The sequence below is a fragment of the Talpa occidentalis genome, unplaced genomic scaffold (assembly GCF_014898055.3).
Source record: "Talpa occidentalis isolate TD23 unplaced genomic scaffold, MPIMG_talOcc4v2.1 talOcc4.6, whole genome shotgun sequence".
In the NCBI taxonomy this organism is placed as follows: domain Eukaryota; kingdom Metazoa; phylum Chordata; class Mammalia; order Eulipotyphla; family Talpidae; genus Talpa; species Talpa occidentalis.
In genome coordinates, this window is record NW_023604972.1 from 64,722,284 (window position 1) to 64,748,204 (window position 25,921).

Consider the following 25,921-nt stretch of genomic DNA (forward strand, 5'->3'; position numbering starts at 1 on the left):
ATAAATATGTATGCAGATCCTCTACCTATTTTTACTGTTTTTTATTGTTATCTTGTAAAATTCCTTATATAGTCTGTATATTCACTGCAATACTTATCAAAATCCTAAAGAATTTCTTCACAGGAATAGAATGAAAAATCCTAAAATTTATGTTACCACAAAGGACCCCAAATAGCCAAATCAATCCTGAGGAGAAAGAAAAGAATTTATTTGGTGGTATCTGGATTCTCAGCCTCAAACTATACTCTAAAGCACTAATTATCATGGGGTTTCCCTGGTGGCATAGGATTAAGTGTCTGTGCTATCACACTATAACCACTGTGGCCTATGGTGCAGTAGACCTCTCCTGTCTTACCTGCTGCATTCTTAGCAATGTATTGCAGTAAATCCATCTGCTCGTCTCTTTCTCTGGTGAATGCTCTCCTCCCCCCTCTACACCTCTAGCCTACACCCCAGTTCTTGAATGCATAAAAAAACAAAGTAAGAAATCTTAAAGAAATAAAGTACTAGTGGGCCTCCCCGGTGGCGCAGCGGTTGAGCGTTGGGTTGCGAAGCTGCCCGCAGCCTCTGCAGCGCCTGTTCAATCCCTGGCTGCTCCCCGGCCACCGGAGGGGGGTCCCACATGGTGGGCAGACCTCTCCTGCCGCCCCTCAGCAGTGTACTTCGGTCCTTCTGCCTGCTCTGCTCTCCGCTCTGGCTCTGGTGAATTCTCTCACCCTCCCGCTCTTCTGACTGTACCCATTGCTTGTATAAATAAATAAATAAATAAAATAAATCTTAAAAAAAAAAAAAATAAAGTACTAGCAATCAAAGCAGCATGTTATCTGAATAAACACAGACACAAGGGTTAATAAAACAGAATTGAAACAGATAAACATATGAATTGAAATAGACAAAATTTTATGACAAAGTGAAAAAGAGTATATAGTAGAACAAAGAAAATCAAGAAAATCTCTTGAACAAATGGTGTTGAAAAATTGAACAGTAATGTGCCCCCCCCAAAAAAAATAAAAACACAAAACAAAACACAAACTGAAGGTAGACAACTATCTAATACCACATATAAAAATTAATTCTAAATGAATTTGACTTGCATGTAAGGCTAGAAACCACAAAATACACAGAAGAAAACTTAGATGGTAAGCTCTTTGACATCAGCCTTAGTGATGCTTTGTGGATTCATCTCCAACTATAAGGAGATCAAAATAAACAAAAGGAACTACATCAAATTAAAATTATTCTACAAAGTGAAAATAACCATCATGAAAATGAAAAGGCAAGCTTCCAAATGGGAAAAAGTTTGTAAATCATACCATTGATGAAGGGTTAATAAATTTTTCTTTCCTTTACTCCTCACTTCTTTCCTTCCTTTCACCTATCAATGTATTTTTCTATTTTTTTATTCATCTTTCAAATGTTTCTGACACCCAAAATTAAGTTAAATTCTATAAAAGAATAATTTTATATAATGTTCACTATTGTATCACAAGTCCCTGAAACATCACTTAATTTTTAAGAAGCTGACAGTACATATTCACTAAATGATTGATCATTTAAATTTTACTGAATTATCAGAATTAAAATTTATATAGCATTTTAAAAGTTTTCATAGGTCTGTATTCAGTTTATGTATTAGAACTAAATGAACCCCATCATTCTATACAATGAACATTTAAAATTTTTCATGTTCTTTGGTGAATGTCCTTTTTGCTTAAATGTGGGGTATACTAATAATTATTTCTTTAAGGTAATCCCAAGAAGTATAGTTTGGGATTTAAATAGCATTATAGGGCCTCCCATGGTGGTGCAGGAGGTTGAGTACAGTGCTGTGAAGCTGTCAGCAGCCTCTGCAGCACCAGTTCGATCCCTGCTGGCCAGCGAGGGTCCCACATGGCGTGGCCAACATCTCCTTTGTGCCTGCTGCTTCCCTGAGCATTGTAATTTGTCAGTCTGCCTGTTCTGTTCCCCGTTCTGTCTCTGGTGAATCCTATCACCGTCCCAGGCATCTGGCCTAAACCCCGGTTCTTGTATAAAATAAATAAATAAATCATTTAAATAAATAAATAAATAGCATGTATATTTAAAACATTTTGTAAGCCTACCAACCCACAGAACCACTAATAAAAATTTATACTTCTACCACAAAGCATGAGACTCCCACTTTTCACAATATTAGAGTTTTACTTATTTTTAAATTTTCTGTTTTATTTATTTTCTCTAAATATAATAAAAACTGATCAATATCAGAGATATGGTAATGTTTAAGCAATTTTCCACTTAAAAAATGTCCTTTATGTAAGCCTGATTAATCATTTATATAATTTACATATACATGAATTTAAACTTGCTGTAATAAAAGGAAATTTCTCTAGTATGTGGTAACCACATTTAATAACTTATTTGTTAAATTATTCTACTGTACTTTTACTGTTTATACAATATTTAATGGTATATAGTATACTGACTATAAATATACTATTTTCTCCTTAATTTATACTAATGGAAATGACTTTTATCATTCTTAAACATATGCAAAAATCTTAATTTGTGAATAAAACAAACCACTCTCAATATAATAATAAAAGTTGTAAAACACTCTGAAATCAATGCAAATCTATAAAATGTTTATTGATTGATTGAATGTTATATGTTGATGAGTTTCTTAGTATCTTTAGTATTATAATTATAGCAGTGTATTTGGTTGACTCATATATAAACCAAATACATAAGTCATATCATTTATCAACCTTTTCTTAGCACTTTACTTTTTTAAATATTTATTTACTTATGCATACAAGAACTGGGGGTACAGGCCAGAGGTGCAAGGGGTGAGAGGATTCGCCAGAGAAAGAATGGGGAGCAGAACAGGTGGACTGACTGAAATACATGGCTAAGGGGAGCAGAGGCCTAGACAAGAGAAATCTGCTGTACCATGTGTGTCACCTCCCTGGCTGGGGATTGAACTAGTGTTACAGTTGCTATCGATGGCTTCATAGTGCTGATGTTTAACCTGTTGTGCCACCATGGAGGCCCCCTTAGCACTTTCTTCTATAAATACAAGATATATTGTGATTAATTTTAATTTACCAACTACTTTATTGATAGGTAGAAACATAACAAGTTACATGCTCCTCAATTTCAATAAGGCAAATAATTCAATATTCTTAGTAATGTCATGCCCCATATCATATCATGCTCCATAAATTAATTCATACAATTTTATATCTCACTATATGTATATGTGTACTTACACATAACACAGAATAATTCTATCTGACATAAACAATTTTACATTAAACACAAAAAGTCCTTCCCTTGGGTATTAAGGTAAAACAAAAATACTAAGTTTTAAATAATGTGTAACAGAGTTAACAAACCTCTTTTCATATTTTACTAGTTAGTAGATATGATACGAAAGGAGCTCATGCGTAAGATAAACAATGACACAAAGCATATAACCAATAGAACTACTATCCTGTATCTTTTGATTATATAGCAATGATATTTTGTTTTTAAATCAAAGCTTAACATTAGTTTTCCCTAACAAAAAATTAAATAATAAGAATTGTAAATGGAAATGAGATGTTTTATTCTATAGAAGAAAGTCATATTAGCATGTATGTTAAAAGAATCATGATTTTTGTCATATTCATCAATGAAAAAAAAACCTAAATGAAGTATTAATCAATTTAAAAAAATGAGAACTCTAGTTAGAGAGTTGACAACATCACAGCTGAATTCCTTGGTTGATCAATATAATAGATTTTGGTAAAAACAAAGTCAATCTTAAATTATCATAATGAAGCTTTATATTAATTGAATTGGCCCTACTTTCTTATTACATCTATACTGGAAACATAAAATATACTTTAAGAAAGCATATTAACTTTAAAAGAATAAACAATTCTGCAACTGCTATATTTTCACATATAAGAAAAATTCAAATTTTATACATTATGACATCAGTTAATAGATTCAAAATTCATATTTTTTCTAATTTTTTCATTATAGAAGCTTGTGAGTGTCCTACTATAATTTCTTAGATAGGGCACTTTAAGTTGCAGGATGACAAACTGAATGGATTATTGGTTTACTGAAAGAGATGAACTTTCACTTATAAGATGGCTGCTCTACAACTATACAAGACTTTGACATTCACTTTACTTTGACTTCCAAATAATTGTCTTCATAATGAAGATATTCCCCTTTCCTAAAATCTTTCAGAAATTAGTATTGACTTGAGAACTAAGATGAACATTATTATAAGACTCTACTTCTAAGGAGATTCAGGTATTCAGAAAAAGACTTTGAAAGATAATCTTGGTAACTTTTGTATTCTCATTAAGACAGTGCCTGAAACAGTGCCAAGGTCAATGTAAAAGTAGGGAACAGGACACTGTCTATGGATTTCCATCCATGCACTGACAATTGCAGACCACTTAGGCTCAGAGCTCAACTACGATGGGGTTTATTTAACAAACAGTGTCCTTTTGGGGACACAAAAGAGCTTCTAAAACCTCAAGTGGCTGGCTGTCTCACCCCAGATAGTGTCTGCAGTGCCCAGTAGTCCCAAACAAAGGACCCTCATGCAAGATGGCACTGTCTTATCAACAAAGTCCTGGAACTGGTGGCATATCAGTATGCAGAAAATCGGGATCCAACTCATGGCAGCATTTGGAGGTGCTTAGAGTTGGGGTTCCAGTGTTGTCACTGAAGCAGAACACAGTAATTGTCTGGAGGCCAGGATCACTGGATGCCAGACTGGGCATTTCTGGAATCCAGAGCTCTGGATCAAATTATTAGAAGTGGTGGACAGCTCTCAAGTGTGACTAGACACACTGTGCTGGTCACCAGTAAGTAGTGCTAGTCTGATCTGGTCAGTAGTGCTGATTATTATTGGTCATGAGAGGTAGTATCAGACATCAATGTTACAGCTCTTTGTGAGAGCAAACAGTTCTTGGAGACAGTGAGCTAAGTTTTAACAGCGCTTCTTGCAGGTGATGTCTGAGGCAAGGCTGGATGTTGGTGCTGCAGCCAGGTCTCTGCAAAGGTAGAGTTATGGAGGTCTGGAAGTCTACACAGGTCTGGAGGTCTGCAGAGGTCTGAGTCTGCAAAAGTCCGGAGGCTTGCAGAGGTCTACTAAATCCCACTGAGGTAGTCTACTCAATTCTTTTTCTATCTTTGGAGGCTACCTACTGAATCCTACTCTATTTGGAAGCCATCTGCTAAATGAATCAAGCCGAATGCTTATTCTATTTATATTTTTTCTTTATTTTTTTAATATTTTATATAATTCTTACATCATTTTTCATCTTTGCACAATGTATACATTTTCATTATGGTTATATTCCCCATACAATTGCACCCCCCCTTATTTTGACTTTCCCCACCTTCCTTTCCCCCCCCATCCCTCCCCCCCCCCATAGTGTTTCTTTTTTTTTTTCAGGGTCTCCACTCTACAATACTGAGTTGGACTATTTTTTCAATCATCATTGTTTGATTGGAGCTGATAAGCATCAATCAAACTCACTCCATTTTCAGTCTGTATAATGAACTAAAGTTCATAACTGACAGCTAGAAAGTTCAAACCTAATTGGTCCATTTATGATTCAGGCATGGTATTTAAAAGGTAAAAGCCAGGTACCTGCACAGATTTGACCTTCCCCAAGGTCAGGGCAAGCTATGGGCTGAAGCCAGCCTCAGTGGGGTGGCCAGAGGCACACTGTACTGGTGCCTCTTCAGCAGGGATGGCTGTAACCATTGGGGGGTAGTGCAGCAGTGCTGGTACAGGAACCCCATCATGCCATTGGGAGCCCACCATGTTGGCACAGTGCACTGTGGGCCCCTCTTCTTGCAGCTTCAGTGGGGTGAAACTATTCTCCAGGCAGATTTGGGCCATTAACTATGTTGCTTGGGATTTGCTTCTGCATCCACAGCCTTCTGTTGCAGGTCACTGTTGGCATGAGATGTGCATTGCCTGCAGCAAATCTGGGAGGCAGGTAAGGGAACTCCCACTACTGGTGGCACTATCAGAGCGGCCTATGCCTGCAACCCACAGGCTCTGTGCCCTGAGGTTGGTGGTACCAACAAACCTAGCACACTTCACTGCGAATGCAGTGGGGGAAAACTGGTCATACACTACAGGACAAACAGCTGAGATCCCATTTCATCATGAGAGTCAAGTAAGTGGCAAATATTACTTCAGTTTTGTAAAAATGGTGATGAATTTACTTACCCTTGGTGATATGCTGAAGCAATGAAAGCCATGGTGCCAATCGAGCATGTAAGTGAAATGCTTACTGTATGTTTGATCTACAGTGATTTTTATGGAAAGGATAATAAAGGTAGAGGAAAAACCAGCTCCAGAAAATATGAAGTTCAACATAATGTACCTCAAGAGACTGAAATGGATATTGACTTGATATTTGATTGCTTGTGCTTAGTAATAGGGACATTGATATTATGTAACATAACTTCAAAGAACTACTTCCCTGTGCAACTTCTGGGTGAACAGATACTAAGCATGGTTAGAATCACACTAGGTGTGTTTGAATTCTACTTCATAACAAAACTAAAATCTCACAGAATCAACAATGTAACAATAACTCAAGAAAAAGAAAGGAAATTTTAAATTTCAACTTAAAATAGACCAAGTTGGCAATAAAATGTTTCTTGACGAAACAAATCTCCATGGGTCTAAATTTCTCAAAGTATTATTTCCTTCATAGGCTGTATTCCCCTGATTTGATTTTTCATTGAAAATTCATGATTTTTTCCATTGTTTCATTTTATTCTTCCTAGTTTCATAAAGATTTTTCAAAATAGTTTGGTTGCTTAGAGGCAATATATTTGCAAAGTATTGCTGTAAACTATTTTTTCCTATTTTCTACCTTCTTTTACTGTGTGAATTTATATGCTTGCTGACTTTTCTTGATTATCAAGGAAAATTAGTGTATTCATTTTTAGTTCAACAATGTTAAGGGCTGGGCCTCCCCAGTGGTGCAGTGAGTTGACCATAGTACTGTGAAGCTGTCTGCAGCCTCTGCAGCTCAGACTGGATTCCTGGCCAGCCAGGGAGATACCCACATGGCGCAGAAGACCTCTCCTGCCTTGCTCGCTGCTCCCCTCAGCAGTGTTTTCAGTCCATCTACCTGTTCTGCTCTCTGCTCTGTCTCTGGTAAATCCTCTCATCCTCCCACATATCTGGCCTGTACCTCAGTTCTTATATAAATAAATAAATCTTAAATAAAAAAAGAATGTTAAGGGCTTCTCTGGTGGTGAGGCATGGGGTTAAAATCTCAGCACTATCAAGCTATTGCCTGCCACTGTCCCAGGCCAGGGAGCTAACCTACATGGCGCAGCAGACCTCTGCTGTATGGCCTGCTGCTCCCCTCAGTAGTGCATTTCATTAGATCTGCCTGTTCTGCTCCCCACTCTGCCTGTGGTGAACCCATTTACCCACATTCCATACCTCTGGCCTACACCCCAATTATTATATGTATAAATAAATAAAAATAAATCTAAAAAAAAGCATGTTGGGGCCTCCCCTGGTGGCGCAGGCAGTTGAGCACAGCGTCGTGGAGCTGTCTGGAGCCTCTGCAGCTCTAGTTCAATCCCGGCCGGCGAGGGTCCCACATGGCGCGGGAGACCTCTCCTGTCTCACCCGCTGCTCCCCTCAGCAGTGTATTTTGTCAGTCTGCCTGTTCTGTTCCCCACTCTGTCTCCAGTGAATCCTCTCACCCTCCCACACATCTGGCCTGTACCCCAGCTCTTGTATAAATAAGTAAATAAATCTTAAAAAAAAAAGCATGTTGTTAAACTATATAAATCAAAATTAGTTTTGGAATTTTAACCAAAATAAAGTTTAATGTTTTATATAGCTGACTTCTTGATATCTGAGAAAAATTAAAACAATTCCATGAGACTGTCATGATATATTCAATATATCTCCCCAAAATTGCTCCCAAATATAATCTCCCAAAATCGAGGTAAGTGAATTTTTCCTCTACCAGCTCTAGTGCAATAAGATTTTGGGTGATTTCCTTGGTAGAAGATGACATTATTAGCTTTTCTAAAAATTTATTTTATTTGTTTATGCATTCAAGAACTGGTTTATAGACCACAGGTACAGGGGGTAAGAGGATTCACCAGAGACAGAGTGGGGAGCAGAACAGACAGATCTACTGAAATACATTGCTGAAGGGAAAAGTAGGTGAGACAGGAGAGGACTGCTGTGCTATGTGGACTAGCTCCCTGGTCAGGGATCAAACTCATGTTGCAGTGGTTGTCAAGAGCTTCATAGTGCTGAGACTTAACCCTTGCACCACCAGGGGGCCCTAAGATGATATTATTAGCTTTAGTAAAATAGGTAAATAGTCTTTAATAAAATTGAGAGACATAAAAATCCAAGTTAATCTTCTGGCTGTTGGGGAAAAATAATCTAAAATCTTTCACTGAATAGTGTTTTGATTTCCTTTTTTTTTTTTAATCATAAACACTTAAAAGAGATATAAATGTAGGACCTCCCTGGTGGTGCAAGGGGTTAAGTCTCAGCACTATGAAGCTATACACAGCCATTGAAGCACAAGTTGGATTCCTGGCCAGGGAGCTAACACACATGGCACAGCAAACCTCTCCTGTCTAACCCACTGCTCCCTTCAACAGTGTATTTCAGTAGATCCCCCTGTTCTTCTCCTCACTCTGTCTCTGGTGAATCCCTTAAACCCACACATTTCTGGCTTGCACCCCAGCTCTTGCATGCATAAATAAATAAATATTTTTAAAAGGAGAGATATAAATACCTGTCTTTTAGTTGTCTATTTTAATTTAGAAATCTTAGCTTTTTTTCCTACTACTTTCATAGAAATGCTTTCACTTACCTGGCCCATCAATCACTTTGACTAAACACCGAGGAGTTGTGCTAAGAAAAGAAGAATGTTTTATTCTAGCCACAAAATTACGGGGTGGCATGTAGTTATGTTTCACTTGGGACATCTCATATGATTTTTGAACATCATAGCTGCCTGGTGCTGGAATTTCCTGTAAAAGATTTCAAGGGATGAACATGTACATATTTTATATAGAAAATCTATAGAACATATCTATAGTATGGATGTTCACACTAAGAAATAAGTAGAAAAATGTAAAACTTTTCTTCAATTGATAATTAAAAATAAGAATTTAAAAATATCCCTAGTTTCATTTTGTCTTATAAAAGTACAAATTCACTTGTTAAAATGTAAAGTAAAATTAAAAGATTTATGAAATTTTTAATTTAATTATTTTTAAATATTCCTTTAAAAATAGCTTCCACAACATAAATAAAACTGTCCTTTTTATGTTTAATATACAAATAAAATTTCCTGCAACAATGAGAGCAATGATTTTTCATTTTCATAAGCAGCAAAATTATCCCTGATTTACTATTCTAATAAGAACATATTTATTCTACAAATGAGACTCCTTATTTCATTGACAACATAGTGCAATTAAGTTAAATCATTTCCCCTTTATCATTTTATGGCTTTTTATATAGTCTGCAGTTATACTAAATTTTTAATAATTTAAAAAGCTAGGTTTATTAGGAAAAGGAGAAAGGAAATATCAAGAGGCATAGTCACAGGTGGGCAGGAGAGCTGCCACTGCTTGTTTTGCAAAAAGAAAAGTCTTGTGAAAACAAATACCTACATATTGTTCATAAGCTGGCAAAAAGGTTTATTAACATTTTAATCAGCACAAACCACATGGATATTATTTAACCATGTTAATAGTTCTAAACTAAATTAAATATGCAGTAGCATTTTCTAACAATAAAGCTTGTAAACAAGTAGTTGATTATTTCAATAAAAATTTGTTAAACTCATATACCACAAATTATTTTAAAATATAGCATATGATATATATATATATCATATTTGCTCATCTGTATTATGTATAAATTATAAACTTTATAAAGTTTTAATGATTTTCTGTAGGCAAGAGTCTATTGAATCTAAGGGGGTAGACTCTAACACTTGACTTCCTGGGTTCCAAGTATCTACTCCTCATTGGTTGTGGAACACTAGGCAAGCCAATTCTGTGATCATCAGTTTCCTCATCTCTAGCTGACAAATATAATACCATGCATCATAGGGTTGCTGTGAGGATTAAAAGAAAACAAGTAAAATACTTAGATTGGTATCTGATTATGTAAAAGTGTTAGCTAATCTTATTTTTATATAACATCTAATTTCAATGCAAAAAAATCAATTTTGAACAAGGGCCCATGAAAGATAATAGGGAAGAACTTCAATATTCCATATATGTCATACATTTAGATACTGAGATAGCACACTTTTTAAAACCCTCTAGGAGAAAAGTTTTATAAAACATATTCTGTCTTATTTCTAACATCCATATTTTCATCTTAAGCACATTCCAACAAAATTATCTTCCACTTCCAAAGAAGCACTTATTATGGTAGGAGTACAGGTAATGACTACGAGATGTGAAACTTAGATGTAACTCTGTCATACACTAAATGTCACAATCAATAATACATGTCAGCAGTTATTTTCTTTTTGTCCAGAACAATAATATATTTAGTAAGAAATGGCTAGGAAAAGCAAGAATGGCATTAGCTCTAAAGATGACTTTTCTGTCTTTTAGGGCTGCTTCTGTGGTGTGTGAAATGCAAGTAAAAGATAATGCAAAAGCACGCAGACATCCTGAATACATAATACAGGCCTAGAGTATTTTGGAAAGCCTGACAAAAAAATTAATTGCCCATATACATTTAAATTATAAATTTATAAACTATACAATTTATTTTAAATTTCCCTTATAAGTCAACTTTATTTTTTATTTTCCTCTATAACCATCCCTTGTGATCCATTTTCCTTTTCTCTCCCTCCTCCCTCTTAACCTAATAGCCCTCAAGATGTTTCTTCATATCCAGTAGTTTTTGAAAGTGTTTTCTATTGTCCATTTTTTATTACATATCTGAATGACCAATATTTGTTTTTATTTGTTCTGACTTGCTTTGCTGCACACAATTATTTCAAATTCCCTCTACTTTGCTGAAAATACTTGCATTTCATCTTTTCTTGTGGCTATGTAATATTCTAACATATATATGTACAAGTATTTTTTATTACCTGCATTTTATTTAATTTTTTTAATTTTATATATTTATTACATCATTTTTTCATTTTTGCACAATGTGTGCATTTTCACAAGCAATTATAAACCAGAGACACACTACAGGGGAAGGGAGTAGGATAAAAACAAGAGGGGGTGGGAATTGTATGGGGACTATATGTACAAGTTTTGATCCATTTATCCTCTGAAGGAGATTTAGACTGATTCCTTGTCCTAGCTATTGTAAATAATGCTGCTGTGAATATTGTAACAAGACTTCTGTTGATTGTTTTATGTTCTGTGGATAGTTGTACAAGAGCAGAACTACTGGATCATACAGTACTTATATTTTTAATATTTTTAAGGTAACTTCAGATTGCTTTCCATAATGGTCTATCAGTTCACCTTCCTACCAACAATATAATGGGGTATATTTTTATCTGCAGTCTCTTCACCAATTATTTGGAGTCTTTGATATGTGCCATTCCATTCTCGTGAGATGTGGTTTTAATCTTCATCTTTCTTATAAGGAATGACAATGAACATTTTCTCATGTGTATTTTGACCTTGTGGCTATCTCTTCAGTGAATTCTCTGTTTATATATGCTGCCCATTGCTAATTGAATTATATGGATTTTGATTTGCAAGAGTTCTTTATGTGTCTTGGCTATTAATCCCTTATCAGTTATATATTGCAAGGACACATTTTTTTTACATTCAGTACAATTTCTTCAGCTATATAGAACTTTTTCAACTTGAGGTGATTCCATTTTTTTTTTTTTTGGGTTTTTAATTCCCTTTCCATAGTGGTTCAATCACTGAGAATATCTTTATCATTTATGTTTTAGAACTGATTGACAATGGTTTCTTTTATGTATTTTATTTATATTTAATCTTATATTGCAGGTCTGATATTTAAATATTAACCCATTTGGAGTTTATATATGTGTATGGTGTTACTGAATAACCCAAATTCATTCTTCTATAATAGGTTTTCCAATTTTTCCTATACCAGTTACTAAACTATCTCTTCTCATTTTATGATCAAGTACCTTTTATCATAGATTAAGTGCTGTATATATATATATGTAAATTTATTTCTGGACTTTTGATGCTTTTCTATCACTCCATGTGTCTATATTTGTGGCAGTCCTATATTAGTTCTAATGCTGTAGCTTTTTTTTTTTAAGATTTATTTACACAAGAACCGGGGTACAGGCCAGATGCGCTGGAGGGTGAGAGCATTCACCAGAGACAGAGCGGGGAACAAAACAGGCAGACTAATGAAATACATTGCTGAGGGGAGCAGCAGGCGAGACAAGAGAGGTTTGCCTTGCCATGTGGGATCCTCACTGGCTGGCCAGGATCAAACTGGTGCTGCAGAGGCTGTGGACAGCTTCAAAGCGCTGCGCTCAACCACCTGAGCCACCAGGGGAGGTCTTCTAATGCTGTAGCTTTATAACTAAGTTTGAAATTAGTTAACAGGATTCCTCACTTCTCTCAAGGTTGCTTTTGCAATTCAAGACTTTTTGTGGTTCCATGTAAATTTCAAATATTTTTTTCAGTTAATTTGAAAAATAATGCTCAATTTTGATAAAGATTATGTAAATTTGTATATCATTTGAGGCAAGATTGTCATTTTAAACTTGATTCTCCCCATCCTTGAGCATAAGATATCCTTCCATATCTTTATGTCACTACCTAAGACCTTTAGTAACACCTTGTCACTCTCATTGCATAGGTCGTTTACATTTTTTGTTGATTCTTAGGTATTCTTTTTGAAGTGATTATAATTGGAGTTATTATTTTTGTTGTTTCTTATTAGTTATTTGTATGTTAAAAAGCTATGGATTTATATATGTATGTGTGTATGTATGCATATATGTATATATGTATATATATATATATCAGATATATATATGGCAGACTGCCAAATTGCTGTGCTCATTTGTTGTTTGTAATAACTTTTTAATAGGGTCTTTAGGGTCTACTACATATTATGCAATATCATCAGCAAATTGTGATTATTTCCTCTTGTTTTCTGATTTAATTGCCTTTATTTCTGTTGTTTTTTTCTGATAGCAGTGGTCAAAACCTCTAATTCCAGTCAAATAAAAGGGTGCCAACTAGCATCCTTGACTTGTGCTAGATTTCAGGCTTTATTGATTTGTGATATCTGTCCTTTTAGATATTGAAGTAGGCTATTTCTATACCCATCTTATATAGAGATTTATTACAAATGGGTATTGTATCTCATCAAATGCCTTCTATGCATCTATCTATTTATATTACATTTTTTGTCTTTTGTTAATGATGCATTGTATTAACTAATTTACATATATTAAATGATCCTTTAGCCCTTAATGAATCCCACTTGATCATGGTATATCAGTATTTCTTATGAAATACTGATAATTGATTTTTATCAAGGATGTTATATTTTTTCTTACATTGTATTTGTTTAATTTCACTAGTATTTAATTTCACTAGTATTTTTGCATCATAAAATTAATTAGGAAATATTCCTTCATTTTGTATTTTGGAAAACAATTTGAGTCTGGTGGGTGTTAGTTTATCACGTGTAAAGTCATCTGGTCCTGGGCTTTTGTTTTCAGAAGATATTTTATGCTTCAATTTCCATTTTTGTAAATTGGCTTGTTCCATTCATATGTTTCTTCTTAGGTTAGTCTTGGTATATTATGTTGGTCTAAAATTTATCCATTTTATTTCTTCATCATTATTGAATTTAATGGTATAAAGTTATTAATAGCAATTTCTTATAAACTTTCTATTATAATTCTCTTAGGATTTATTTCGTATGTGTCTTGGTATTATAAATTCATTCAAATTTTAAGTTTTAGTCAAGTGTCTTAGTCTTCATTCTATCTTGATTGTTAATCGTGATGGTTAGAGGATTCTGAGCTGAAAATCTTTTTCTATGAGTGTTTTAAATATCCCTTTCCAGTGCTTTTGTACTTTTAATGTGCTGTTGTTGTTGTTGTTCTTTTTAAATTGTAATCATTTGGCATTCCCTTATAGGTTACATTTTTTTTTTCTTTTCTTCTGTATTCTGCCACTATTGTTGGTTCTTGACAAACTTATTATTATGTCACTTGGTATAGGATTATCTGCTAATATTTTGTTTAGAACTCTTTGGGCCTTTTAAATGACAATATCTGGTTCAAGAACCAGGATACAGGCTAGATGTGCAGGAGAGTGAGAGGATTTACCAGTGACAGAGAGGGGAACAGAGAAGGCAGACTGACTGAAATACACTGCTGAGGGGAGCGGTGGGTGAGACAGGAGAGGTCTCCCGCACCATGTGGGTATCTCCCTGGCTGGGCAGGATCAAACCCACCCTGCAAGGCAGCAGACAGTTTCACAGTACTGTCCTCAACTGCCTGAGCCACCAGGAAGGCCCTGAATTTTAAGGATTACATACCTTGACAAACTGGGCTTCATTCCACAGATGTAAGGATGGTTCACTCTCCAAAAGTCAGTGAAGGGCCTTCCCAGTGGCACAGTAGTTGAGTGCTGGGCTGGGAAGCTGCCCACAGCCTCTGCAGCACTGTTTCGATCCCTGGCCGCTGGCGAGGGTCCCATATGGTGCGCAGACCTCTCCTGCTGTGCCAACTGCTCCCCTCAGCAGTGCACTTCGACAATCTGCCTGTTCTGCTCCCCACTCTGGCTCTGGTGAATTCTCTCACCCTCCCGCACATCTGACCGTACCCAGTGCTTGTATAAATAAATAAATAAATAAATCTTTTTAAAAAAAGTCAGTGAAGATAATTCAACACATCAACAAAAAGAAAGATAAAATACATATGATCATATCAATAGATGCTGAGAAAACAAATCAACATCCATGTATGATGATCACCCTAGAAAATCTTGGGGTAAAATGAACTTATCTCAACATAATAAATGTCACATATAACAAATGGACAGCAAGCATCATTCTCAATGGAGAAAAACAGAATCATTTCCAATAACTGTGGTCCAAGATAGGATGTCTACTCTCAACACTACTTTTCAGCATAGTACTAGGAGTACTAGCAAGGAATTAGGCAAGAGAAAGACATAAAATAAATTTAAATTGAAAAAAAAAAACTATCATTGCTTGCAGATAATGTGATATTATATAGAGCAAACCCTAAAAATAATCCATGGAAAAATTAATTAAAAAACCACTTCAGTATAGTAGCAGGATAAAAAAAAATAAATACATAAAAAGTTTCCTTGCTATAGGAAACAATCAGCCTGAAATGAAGAAATTAAGAAAATTTACAATAATATTTAAAAAATAACATAGATAAGGATAAATATAACAATTGAGGTTAAGTACCTATGCAAGAAAAAATATGAAATATTGTCTAAAGAGATAAAGGAAGTCAAAAAAAGATGGAAAGATATTCACTGCTCATGGATTGGAATAATCAACATTATCAAAATGGCCATCCTACAGCAAGCAATTTACTGTTCAATATAATTCCAGTAAAATACTGCAATGGTACATTCAAAGAAATGGAATAAATATTGCTGAAATCTTTGTGGAATCACAAGACTACAAATAGCTAAAGCTCTCTTCAGTAAAAAGTAGAAGAATGGGAGTATTATCCTTCCAGATTTTAACCTATCCTACAAAACCAGAATAATTAAAATGGCCTGGTACTGGAACAACACACACACAGACCAATGGAATAAAATTGAAATCATAGAAATGAAACCACACATATTTGGAATAGTAATCTATGACAGATGAGCAAAGAAGGTATACTGGAGCAAGGGAAGTCTCTTCAATGAATTATAATGGATAAACTGGACTGCCACATGTAGAAAACTGAAACTAGACAGCTATCTCACACCATGCAAAAAAAAAAATCTCAAAATGGATAAAATACTTGGATATAATATGTGAAACCATAAAATATATAGAAGAAAAGACGGGCAAAAACTCACCATGACATAAATTTCAGGAAGTGTCTCCTAAGCAGGGGAAACAAAGGAGAATATGAACAGCTGGTACTATATCAAACTAAGAAAATGTCTGTACAGTGAATGGACTAAAACAAAGAGACACCATACTGAATGGGAGAAAATATTTGCACACCATACATCTGATAAGATACTATTGGACATCTACAAAGTGTTCTCACAACTCAACAACAAATCAAACAAACTAATCAAAAATGAACAGACATGCTTTCAAGGAAGAAATGCAGTGGTTAATGGGTATATGAAAAAAATGTTCATCCTCAGTTGTCTTCAGGGAATTGCAAGTCAAAACCAAAATGAGGGACTCCCCTGGTGGCGCAGGCTGTCAGCAGCCTCTACAGCACCAGTGCGATCCCAGGTGGCCAGCGAGGGTCCCACATGGCGCGGCAGACCTCTCCTGTTGCACCCACTGCTCCCCTCAGCAGTGTATTTTGTCAGTCTGCCTGTTCTGTTCCCTGCTCTGTCTCTCGTGATTCCTCTACACCCTCCAGCGCATCTGGCCTGCACCCCAGTTCTTGTATAAAATAAATAAATAAATCTTTTTAAAAAATGAGATACTACTTCACCTCTGTGAGAATGGCCCATATTAAAAAACAAAACAAAACAAAAACTAGAAACAAATGCTGGTGTAGATGTGGTGAAAATGGAACCTACTTCTTACACTGCTGGTGTGAATATAAATTGGTCCAGACACTATCAACCTGTGTGGAGTTTCCTCAGAACACTTAGAATGGATCTGCAAGAGGACCAAGCTATTGCACTCCTAGGAATCTGTCCAAAAAATACAACAACAGTGATTTAAAAGAATATCTGCAACCTTATGTTTATTGCAACACTATTTAAAGTAACCAAGATACAGAAGCAACCTAAATGACCCAAAACAGATGAACTGATCAAGGATATCTGGTATATATGCACATTATACTACTACTCAACAATCAAAAAAGATAGATTCATGCCATTTACAGCAACACGGATAGAACTGGAAGGGTTGATGCTAAGCAAAATAAGACAGATGGAAAAATAAAAATATGATGGTTTCCCTTATAATTGGAATGCAAAAAAAAAAAAAAAAAAAACAAACAACAACAAAGGGTCAAAGACAATCCCCGAAAAGGCGAAAAGGGAATGGTTGTGGAGAGTGGTATAAATTGGGATAGGGGACAGCACAAGGGAATGTGGTGTTTTTTCAAGGAACCAGCTTTGTGTTTCATTAATCTTTTAGGCTGTCTTTTTTACTCCTATTTCATTTATTTTAGTTTTAATTTTAATGATTTCTTTCCTTCTAGTTGTGTTGTTTTGTTTTTGTTTATTTTTCCTTCTTTTTCTAGTTCCTTGAAAGGAGAGATTAGACTGTTGCTTTGGTTTCTTTGTTGTTTCTTGGTTAGACCTTCCGGAAAGTTGTGTCCTCACCATCATTTTTCTCAAGGTACTTTTTTTATTTCTTCATTGATTTCCTTAATAACCCAGTTCTATCAGTAGTGTTTTGGCCAGTCTCCACACATGAAAGGATTTCCTACATTCTTTTTTTTTTTTTTTGAAAGATTTATTTATTTATGCATACAAGACCTGGGGTATGGGCCAGAGGTGTTGGGGGTGAGAGGATTCACCAGAGACAGAGTGGGGAACAGAACAGGTAGACTGACTGAAATACACTGCTAAGGGGAGCAGTGGGCGAGCCAGGAGAGGTCTGCTGTGCCATGTGGGCTTCTCTCTGGCAGGGATCGAACTCATGCTGCAGAGGCTGCAGATAGCTTCAGAGGTTGCGTCTTAACCTCTTAAACCACCAGGGAGGCCCTTTCCTACATTCTTTTTGCAGTAGTGTGTTGTTCAGTAGCCACATAATAGAGGATCTCCTACATTCTTTTTGTAATTGTTTCTAGTTTGATAGTGTTATGGTCAGAGAATATATTTGGTAATATTTCAATCTTCATGTACTTGTTGATATTTATGTTGTAGTCAGTATGTGGTCAATCCTGGAGAAGCCTCTGAGGTCTACATCTTCTTTAGGGCAATTTTTCCTTCTTTGTTTTTTGTCTTGTGATCTTTCCATTAGTAAGATTGAAGTGTTGACGTCTCCTACCACATATACAATATCTGTTTTCAGATTCAAAAGTGATTATCTAATATATTTTGGTCTTCCTTCATTTGGTGAGTATATATTGATGAATGCTGTCTTCCTGGATGTATTGTCCCCTTGATCATTATATAGTGTCCATCCTTATCTCCATCAACTTTTTCAGCTGGAAAGTCCATCTTATCTGATCTAAGTATGGCTGTCCCTGCTTTCCTTTGGGTGCCATTTCCTTATAGAAGTGTTTTCCAACAATTCAGTCTGTGTTTGTCGTTAGCACTAGGCATGTTTCCTGGAGGCCACAGAAAATTTGATTCTGTTTCCTAGTCCAACATGACACCCTGTGGACATCAATGGACATCAGTGATTATGGATCACTGATTATGGATATCTAGGAGTGATTATGGATATGTAGAAGTCTTTTTTTGCCATTTTGTTCATTTTTTTTTGTTTGTGATTCTATTCAATTCCCTGTTCAGTTCTTTGTTTTCTTTTCTTGAGTTGGTTTTTAATCATAATGTTCCTCAAATTCCTAAAGATCTTGTTTTTCTGAGAAAGTCCTTACTTCTCTCTCATATAGGGATGAGTGTTTTGCAGGATAAAGTATTCTTGGCTGCATTTTTTTTTCTTTAAGTACTTTGAATATCACACTCCATTCTCTTCTTGCCCTAGTTTTGCCTCCTCAAAGTCTGAGGTTAATCAGTGTAAATTTGTAGTTTAGTTGTTCCCACCTATTAAATTCATTATTTTTTCTTTGTCTTGGACTCCTGGGAGTTTCACTACTCTGTGACTTGTTAGAGATTACCTTATTTAGGTAGTTTTATGTCCACTTATCTTCCTGTATTTCTAAATTTAATTTCCTTCTTCAGTTTCAGGATATTTCCTTTTATAATTTATTTAAATAAAATTTTCAACTCCCTTCTCTTTCTTCTCTTCTGGGATTTTTATGACTCCTATTTCCTTTCTTTATGATGCTAGATAATTTTTGATATATTTCTTTGTTCTTTTTTCTTTGGATCTCACTATTTTGTTTCTGCTCAAATCTATATCTTCAAGATTACTGATATAGTTTTCCATTTGGTCTATTCTACTTTCACAACTTTTTCCAGATTTTTTTTACCTCCTCCATTTATATTTATACATATTGCAGTTCTATGATTTTTTTTTTTATTTTAGATTCAAATTTATTCTTCTGTTCTATGTGTTACTCATATCCTTTTTTTTCCTTTTTTTAGTTTTCTTATATATTTTCATCTGGTTTTCTAATTTTTCTCTGTATTATTCTAAGTATTGCTATAATTCTTTGATTCAGTTAATTATGGCAGTTTTGAATTCTTTATCTGATAGAAAGAAAAGCTATGTCATGTTGTTGTTGGGTTCTAGAGACTGATTTTCTTTCAGCTGGGACTTCATCAAATTAAAGAGCTTCTGCACAGCAAAAGAGACATTAATCAAATCAAAGAGACACCCCATTTACTGGGAGAAAATTTTTGTACACATAATTAATAATAAGGGACTGATCATAAAAATCTACAAAGAGCTGATGATACTCAACAAAAATAAAGTAAATAACCCAGTCAAAAATATGGACAGAAGAGCAAAAGAAACTTCTCCAAAGAGGAAATGCAAATGTCCAAAAGGCATATGATAAAATGTTTAACATCACTTCCAATCAGGGAAATGCAAATCAAAACCACAATGAGATATCATCTTACACCAGTGAAAATGGCACATATTAAAAAAAAAAAAAAACTAGCAAAAACAAATGTTGGCAAGATGTGGAGAAAAAGGACCCTCCTGCACTTCTAGTGGGAATGCAACCTGGTGCAACCACTAAGGAAAGCTGTATGGAGGTTCCTCAATCTGCTAAAATTGGAGCTTCCATATGATTGAGCAATTCCACTCCTAGGGATCTACCCAAAAGACACAAAAACATTAATTCAAAAGGACACCTGTAACCCAATGTTCATTGCAGCACTATTTACAACAGATAAACTATGGAAATAACCCAAATGCCCAAAAATAGATGACTGAATCAAGAATATGTGGTAAACATACACAATGGAATATTACTCAGCAATCAAAAAAGATAAACTCATGCCATTTTCAGTGACATGGATGGAGCTGGAAGGGATAATGCTCAGTGAAATAAGCCAGAAAGAAAAAGAAAAATATCAGATGGTCTCACTTATAGGAGGAATGTAGAGGATCCAAATAAGGGATTGGGCAGGGGGGAAAATAATTATAATAAAGTAAAAATGAAAATCAACAAGCAACAATAAACCAGAGACATCCTACAGTGGGGGAGAAGGGAGTAGGATCAAAACAAGGGTGGGAAGAGCACAAGGGATCATGGTGATGGTTCACGGATGAATGGGTGGTAGGATTTTCACAGGGACTATAACCAAGAAGAAAATGCATACATTTTACAAAAATGAAAAAATGTAAGAAATATATAAAATAAAATAATAATAACAAAAAAAGAATCTTAGGTGAAGTCCTTCTTTACATTTTTTGATATTTGTTTATGCAATTTCTCATTTTTCCTGAATTAGTAACATCACACAGTGGTAGTTTCCCTAGAATAGGTTAATGTTTACTTTTTTCAAGAGCATTCATTTTATTTAATTTTTTGATTAAGGCAATATTGACTTAGAATATTGACTATATATGATTTAGATGTATAATATCACAACCTGCAGATGTATGTTACCACACTATGCCTGGCACTAAGGCACCCAAATTTATCTGTAATGTTCAGTTTGTCCATTTCTCCTTGTAGTTATGCCATTAGTTTCCTTCAACATATCTATGGACTTGTGGATACAATTAAATTTAACACATTATTAATGTAAATTAGGTTTTTAAAAAATGATCAGTGATAGTGACTATTCCTAACTTGTCTTTTGTCTTAATATATTTTATTTTTAATAGCTATTCCAAGATTTCCTCCAAAAAGTAGGTTCTGGAAAACAATTGTTATATTGCAAAAATGGCAAAATATTAAAATTATCATTTTAAATATATCAGAGATATGTGGAAGCAAAGTAAACTTCAAGTACTAAATACCAAAGAAGAAAGACCTCTTCCCATATGAGTTCTCACTAAGAACTGTCTCATCTGGGCCTCCCACGGTGGCGCAGGTGGTTGAGCCCTGCGCTGTGAAGCTGCCCACAGCCTCTGCAGCACCAGTTCGATTCCGGCTGGCCAGCGAGGGTCCCACATGGCGCCACAGACCTCTCCTGTCACGCCCGCTGCTCCCCTCAGCAAGTGTATTTCAGTAGATCTGCCTGTTCTGTTCCCTGCTCTGTCTCTGGTGAATCCTCTCACACCCCCACGCATCTGTCTGTGCCGCAGTTCTTGTATAAAATAAATAAATAAAACTTAAAAAAAAAAAAAAACTGTTTCTTCTATATGGGTATTTACTACTTAGGGCAAAAGTAACTGATGGAGCTATTGAAAATCATATATTCTAGCATGAGGGATTAAAGACTACAGGAATCCAAGTTCATTACTAGTTATTTACAATGCAGTATTTGCTGAGTCTTAGAGCAGGCAAAATAACAGGCTCTTAGTTAGAGAAACAGTGAAATCTAGTGTGCTCATAAGCCAAAGTCACACTAGAGCAAGGACTGGCAACAGCCTGAGCCTTTTCCTCAAGATACTTGCCAAATCTTGAACCTAAATGGGGCAGGGAGCTAAAGAGTAAAGCTGAAAACTTGTACAGGGTAGATTTGAATGGAAAAAGAAAAATAGCACTTCAGAAACTCTATCAAAAACTCAGAAAGGCAACACAAAGGAAGGTACAGAGCTACAAGACAGAATGGAAACAACCTTGGGCCTCCCCTGTGGCGCAAGGGGTTGAGACACAGACTATGAAGCAATCTGCAGCCTCTGCAGCACAAGTTCTATCCCTGGCTAGGGAGATGCCCACATGGTGCAGCAGACCTCTCCTGACTCACCCGCTGCTCCCCTCAGCAGTATTTCTGTCAATCCGCCTATTCTGTCCCCCACTCTGTCTCTGGCGAATCCTCTCATCCCCAACACTTCTGGCCTGTACCCCAATTCTTGTATGCATAAATAAATAAATCTTCAAAAACAAAAACCAAAGAATGGAAACAACCTTGTACTTAGGAGATGAACTTCACTAGAATATGGGCCTGTAGAAATAGTGAACACCTCTTATGACAATAGCTAAATGACAGAAGTTCACACACTATGCTAGAATTAAAATTATAGGCAATTAAACCAAAACTACTACTTTCAAATTATAAAATAATGTTCATCCATTTCCTTTTCTAATGGTAAATATAAATAGATTATAAACGTATATAATAATGCTAAGTAACATAATAATATAATCACAAAAAACTGATTTGGGCTGAAATAAAATTTATGTTTTGGAGAAATATTCTAGTTTTTATTTAAATGTTAATTATATTCTAGTCTAAAATTTTACTTTAAAATTATATATCTGTAGGGTAAATGAGTTATCAGGGTTTTTCACACCCTTCTGTCATTAGTCTCTATGACTGGCCTCTGCAGTATTATACCTCTCCGATGATTATGCACATCTGTGCCTAGGAGGGAAGGGATAAAAAGGCTATAACACCCTGGGGTAGGAAGCTCAAGTTGTTGTCTCCCTGCTGGCTGGTTTCCCCTGCTCCCTATTAAAACCTTTAAAGATGATGACAATGAACCCATAATTTTCTTTTAAATTGTTAGAATATATGGTGAACCTACAGCCCTGGGATGGTTACACAACAATATCTAATTATTTAAAAATCATTTAGAGCGGGCCTCCCCGGTGGCGCAGCGGTTGAGCGCTGGGTTGCGAAGCTGCCCGCGGCCTCTGCGGCGCCAGTTCGATCCCCGGCTGCTTCCCGGCCACCGGAGGAGGGTCCCACATGGCGCGCAGACCTCTCCTGCCGCCCGCTGCTCCCCTCAGCAGTGTACTTCGGTCCTTCTGCCTGTTCTGCTCCCCGCTCTGGCTCTGGTGGATTCTCTCACCCTCCCGCGCTTCTGACTGTACCCAGTGCTTGTATAAACAAAACAAACAAATAAATAAATAAAAAAAAGACTGTCACTTTAAAAAAAAAAAAATCATTTAGAGCATTTTTATTATGAAACGTGTGATATCAGTGAAATGCATTAAAGAGTTTAAGGAAAAATTCAGTAAAAGCTTTAAATCAAAAAAATTAATCAAAATTATATGATGAAAATTTTAAAGATTATAAATGTGGTGAAATTTGCCTGAACATGAAGAAAATTAAAGTAGTTTACAAATAAAGTAGTTTACCCAAGTTGTTTGCTTTTGGCTTTTTGAAAAGCATTTCAGATGTTAATCAAATTTTCTTTGTTTTGCATATACAAATTCTAATTAAGAACATGTTACCATTGTCATTTTTCAGCATTCCTAACATACATCATTTTAAACACATAACTCCTTAAATATATAACTTAAAAAAGAATAAAAGCTATTTTGGAGAAAAAGGCATAATAACGTTAATTATAAGTGATGGAAAAATAGGAAATATTCATTTTATTTCCCATATTCTCCTGGACCACTGGTTAAGACCCTTTATCTTTTTTTTTTTTTTTGAAAGCTTGGTATTTTATTTTTTATTTTTATTTTTTATTTTTTTTAATTAATAAATTTTATTTTTATATTCCTCATACATTTGCAATCCCCCCATTCTGACCCCTGCACAGCAAAAGAGACAATAACAAAAACAAAGAGAAACCCCACCAACTGGGAGAAAATTTTGGCACACAACACTAATGATAAAGGACTGATCACAAAAATCTGCAAAGAGCTGATGAGACTCAACAACAACAAAGAAAATAATCCAGTCAAAAAATGGACAGAGGAGCTAAAAAGAAACTTCTCTGAAGAGGAAATGCGAATGGCCAACAGGCATATGAAAAAATGTTCAACATCACTTGCAATCAGGGAAATGCAAATCAAAACTACCATGAGATACCATCTTACACCAGTGAGAATGGCACATATTAAAAAAACTAGCAACAACAAATGTTGGCGAGGTTGTGGAGAAAAAGGAACTCTTCTACACTGTTGGTGGGAGTGCAAACTGGTCCAACCACTATGGAGAGCTGTGTGGAGATTTCTGGACCTACTAAACATAGAGCTTCCACAGGATCCAGCAATTCCACTCCTAGGTATTTACCCAAAGGACCCTTTATCTTAATGCTATTTCATGTAAAGACTAAAGTTGTCAGCCAAAATATGATACTTCAAGGCTAAGTTAAAAATAACAAAAAGTACTGATATGTGAAATAAAATAAAATGTGTGCAGGCAATAAAATCATTGATTTCACCTATTTTTCAAATACAACATTACACAATTAACACTTGAATCACACATTTCCAGTTTTTTTCAGGACATTTCTACCTCATTATTTTCAGACAGCCTTGAAAGAAAACCCATCTTCTTCCCTTCCCCAACTACACAAACATCTGTCCTTTCTTACCTACCTATAATAATTCTTTATTTAACCAGGACTAAATAAAAATACCCTGCTTCTTTCACATTTCTTCATCTTTCTCTCCCAGATCTAAAAAATCATTAAAGCTGTCCACGGCAACTTCTCTTTATCTCTCCCTTTCCTTTACTACCAGAAAGATCCTGGTATGGGCTCTCCAAAATACTGCCTGACAACTACCTCTTTAACATGTAGGTCTTCTACTCTCAATACAACTGCATCACATAGTAAATGAGTTATACTGAAAACATGGATAAAAATTTGCTAGAAATATTCATTGGCTCCTGGGTAACTATGGGGAAACAATTCAGAAAATTAATCATGGCATTCAAAGTTTTTTTATTTTAATTTATTTTATTGAGGTAACATTTATTTAAATAGTGTATATGATTTAAAGAAATAGTCTCAAACTTCTTCAGATATCTGTCTCTCCAGCATACCCATCACCAAATTACCCACAAATGTGAAGGCAAATTTACAAGTGTAAGATTCAGTTCAAGTGGAACCTCTTCCACAAAGCATTCTTGATTAACCTAGCATAAATTATAACCTTCATTTTTCAGTTCTTTTATTACTTATTGTTTCTATAAACACATAAATAGCAATTAAACAAATATACTATATTTATTTAAATATTCATTTCTTTCTCAATATTAGAGGAGAAAGGCATTCGATGATAAGACAAGATTTCTTCAGAAAATATTCCATTTACCCTACATATTTGTAAATTAATTTTCCCCTAATTGCCCCAAATCAAAAAGTATATATGTCTAGCACAATGAAGGGGTCACAATAACACCGGGTATCTAGAGCTTTCATGCTTTCTACTGTACTCTATTTGTAATTTTACCCTCATTTTTATGTTCTCAAGATATTGACTATAGTCACTGTCATAACGTTCTCATTCCAAAATTGAAGGGAAAGAAAAAAAAAAACCTGAAACAATCTTCTCTGAGGAACTTCCCTAGAAGCACAATACAATTACTTTTGCTTTCTTACAGTAGTTAAAACTGTGTCAAATAACCACCCTACAATTATATACAGAAACCTAACCAAAAATGTTTGTTTTGCCTGGGCACGTTATTTTTCTAAATAAAATTGGATTCTGTTAGTAAAGAATAAAATGAGGCAGGCAACCAGCATTTGAAGACACTAAAACTGTGAAACAAATTCAACTTACTTCTAAAATAATTACCAGGACATTATAGTATCTCTTTCAAAATCTAATTT

General features: G+C 35.3%; 1 protein-coding gene across 2 annotated transcripts in view; it reads right to left on the reverse strand.

Annotated features, from left to right (window-relative positions):
- The window catches only part of STPG2 (sperm tail PG-rich repeat containing 2), a 422,672-nt gene that overhangs the window by 179,179 nt on the left and 217,572 nt on the right, over nt 1–25,921 (reverse strand). For both annotated transcript variants that reach the window (XM_054688086.1, XM_054688085.1), the window contains exon 11: nt 8,880–9,039. In XM_054688086.1, the coding sequence (XP_054544061.1) occupies nt 8,880–9,039 (160 nt within the window). The remainder of the gene's footprint in view (nt 1–8,879; nt 9,040–25,921) is intronic.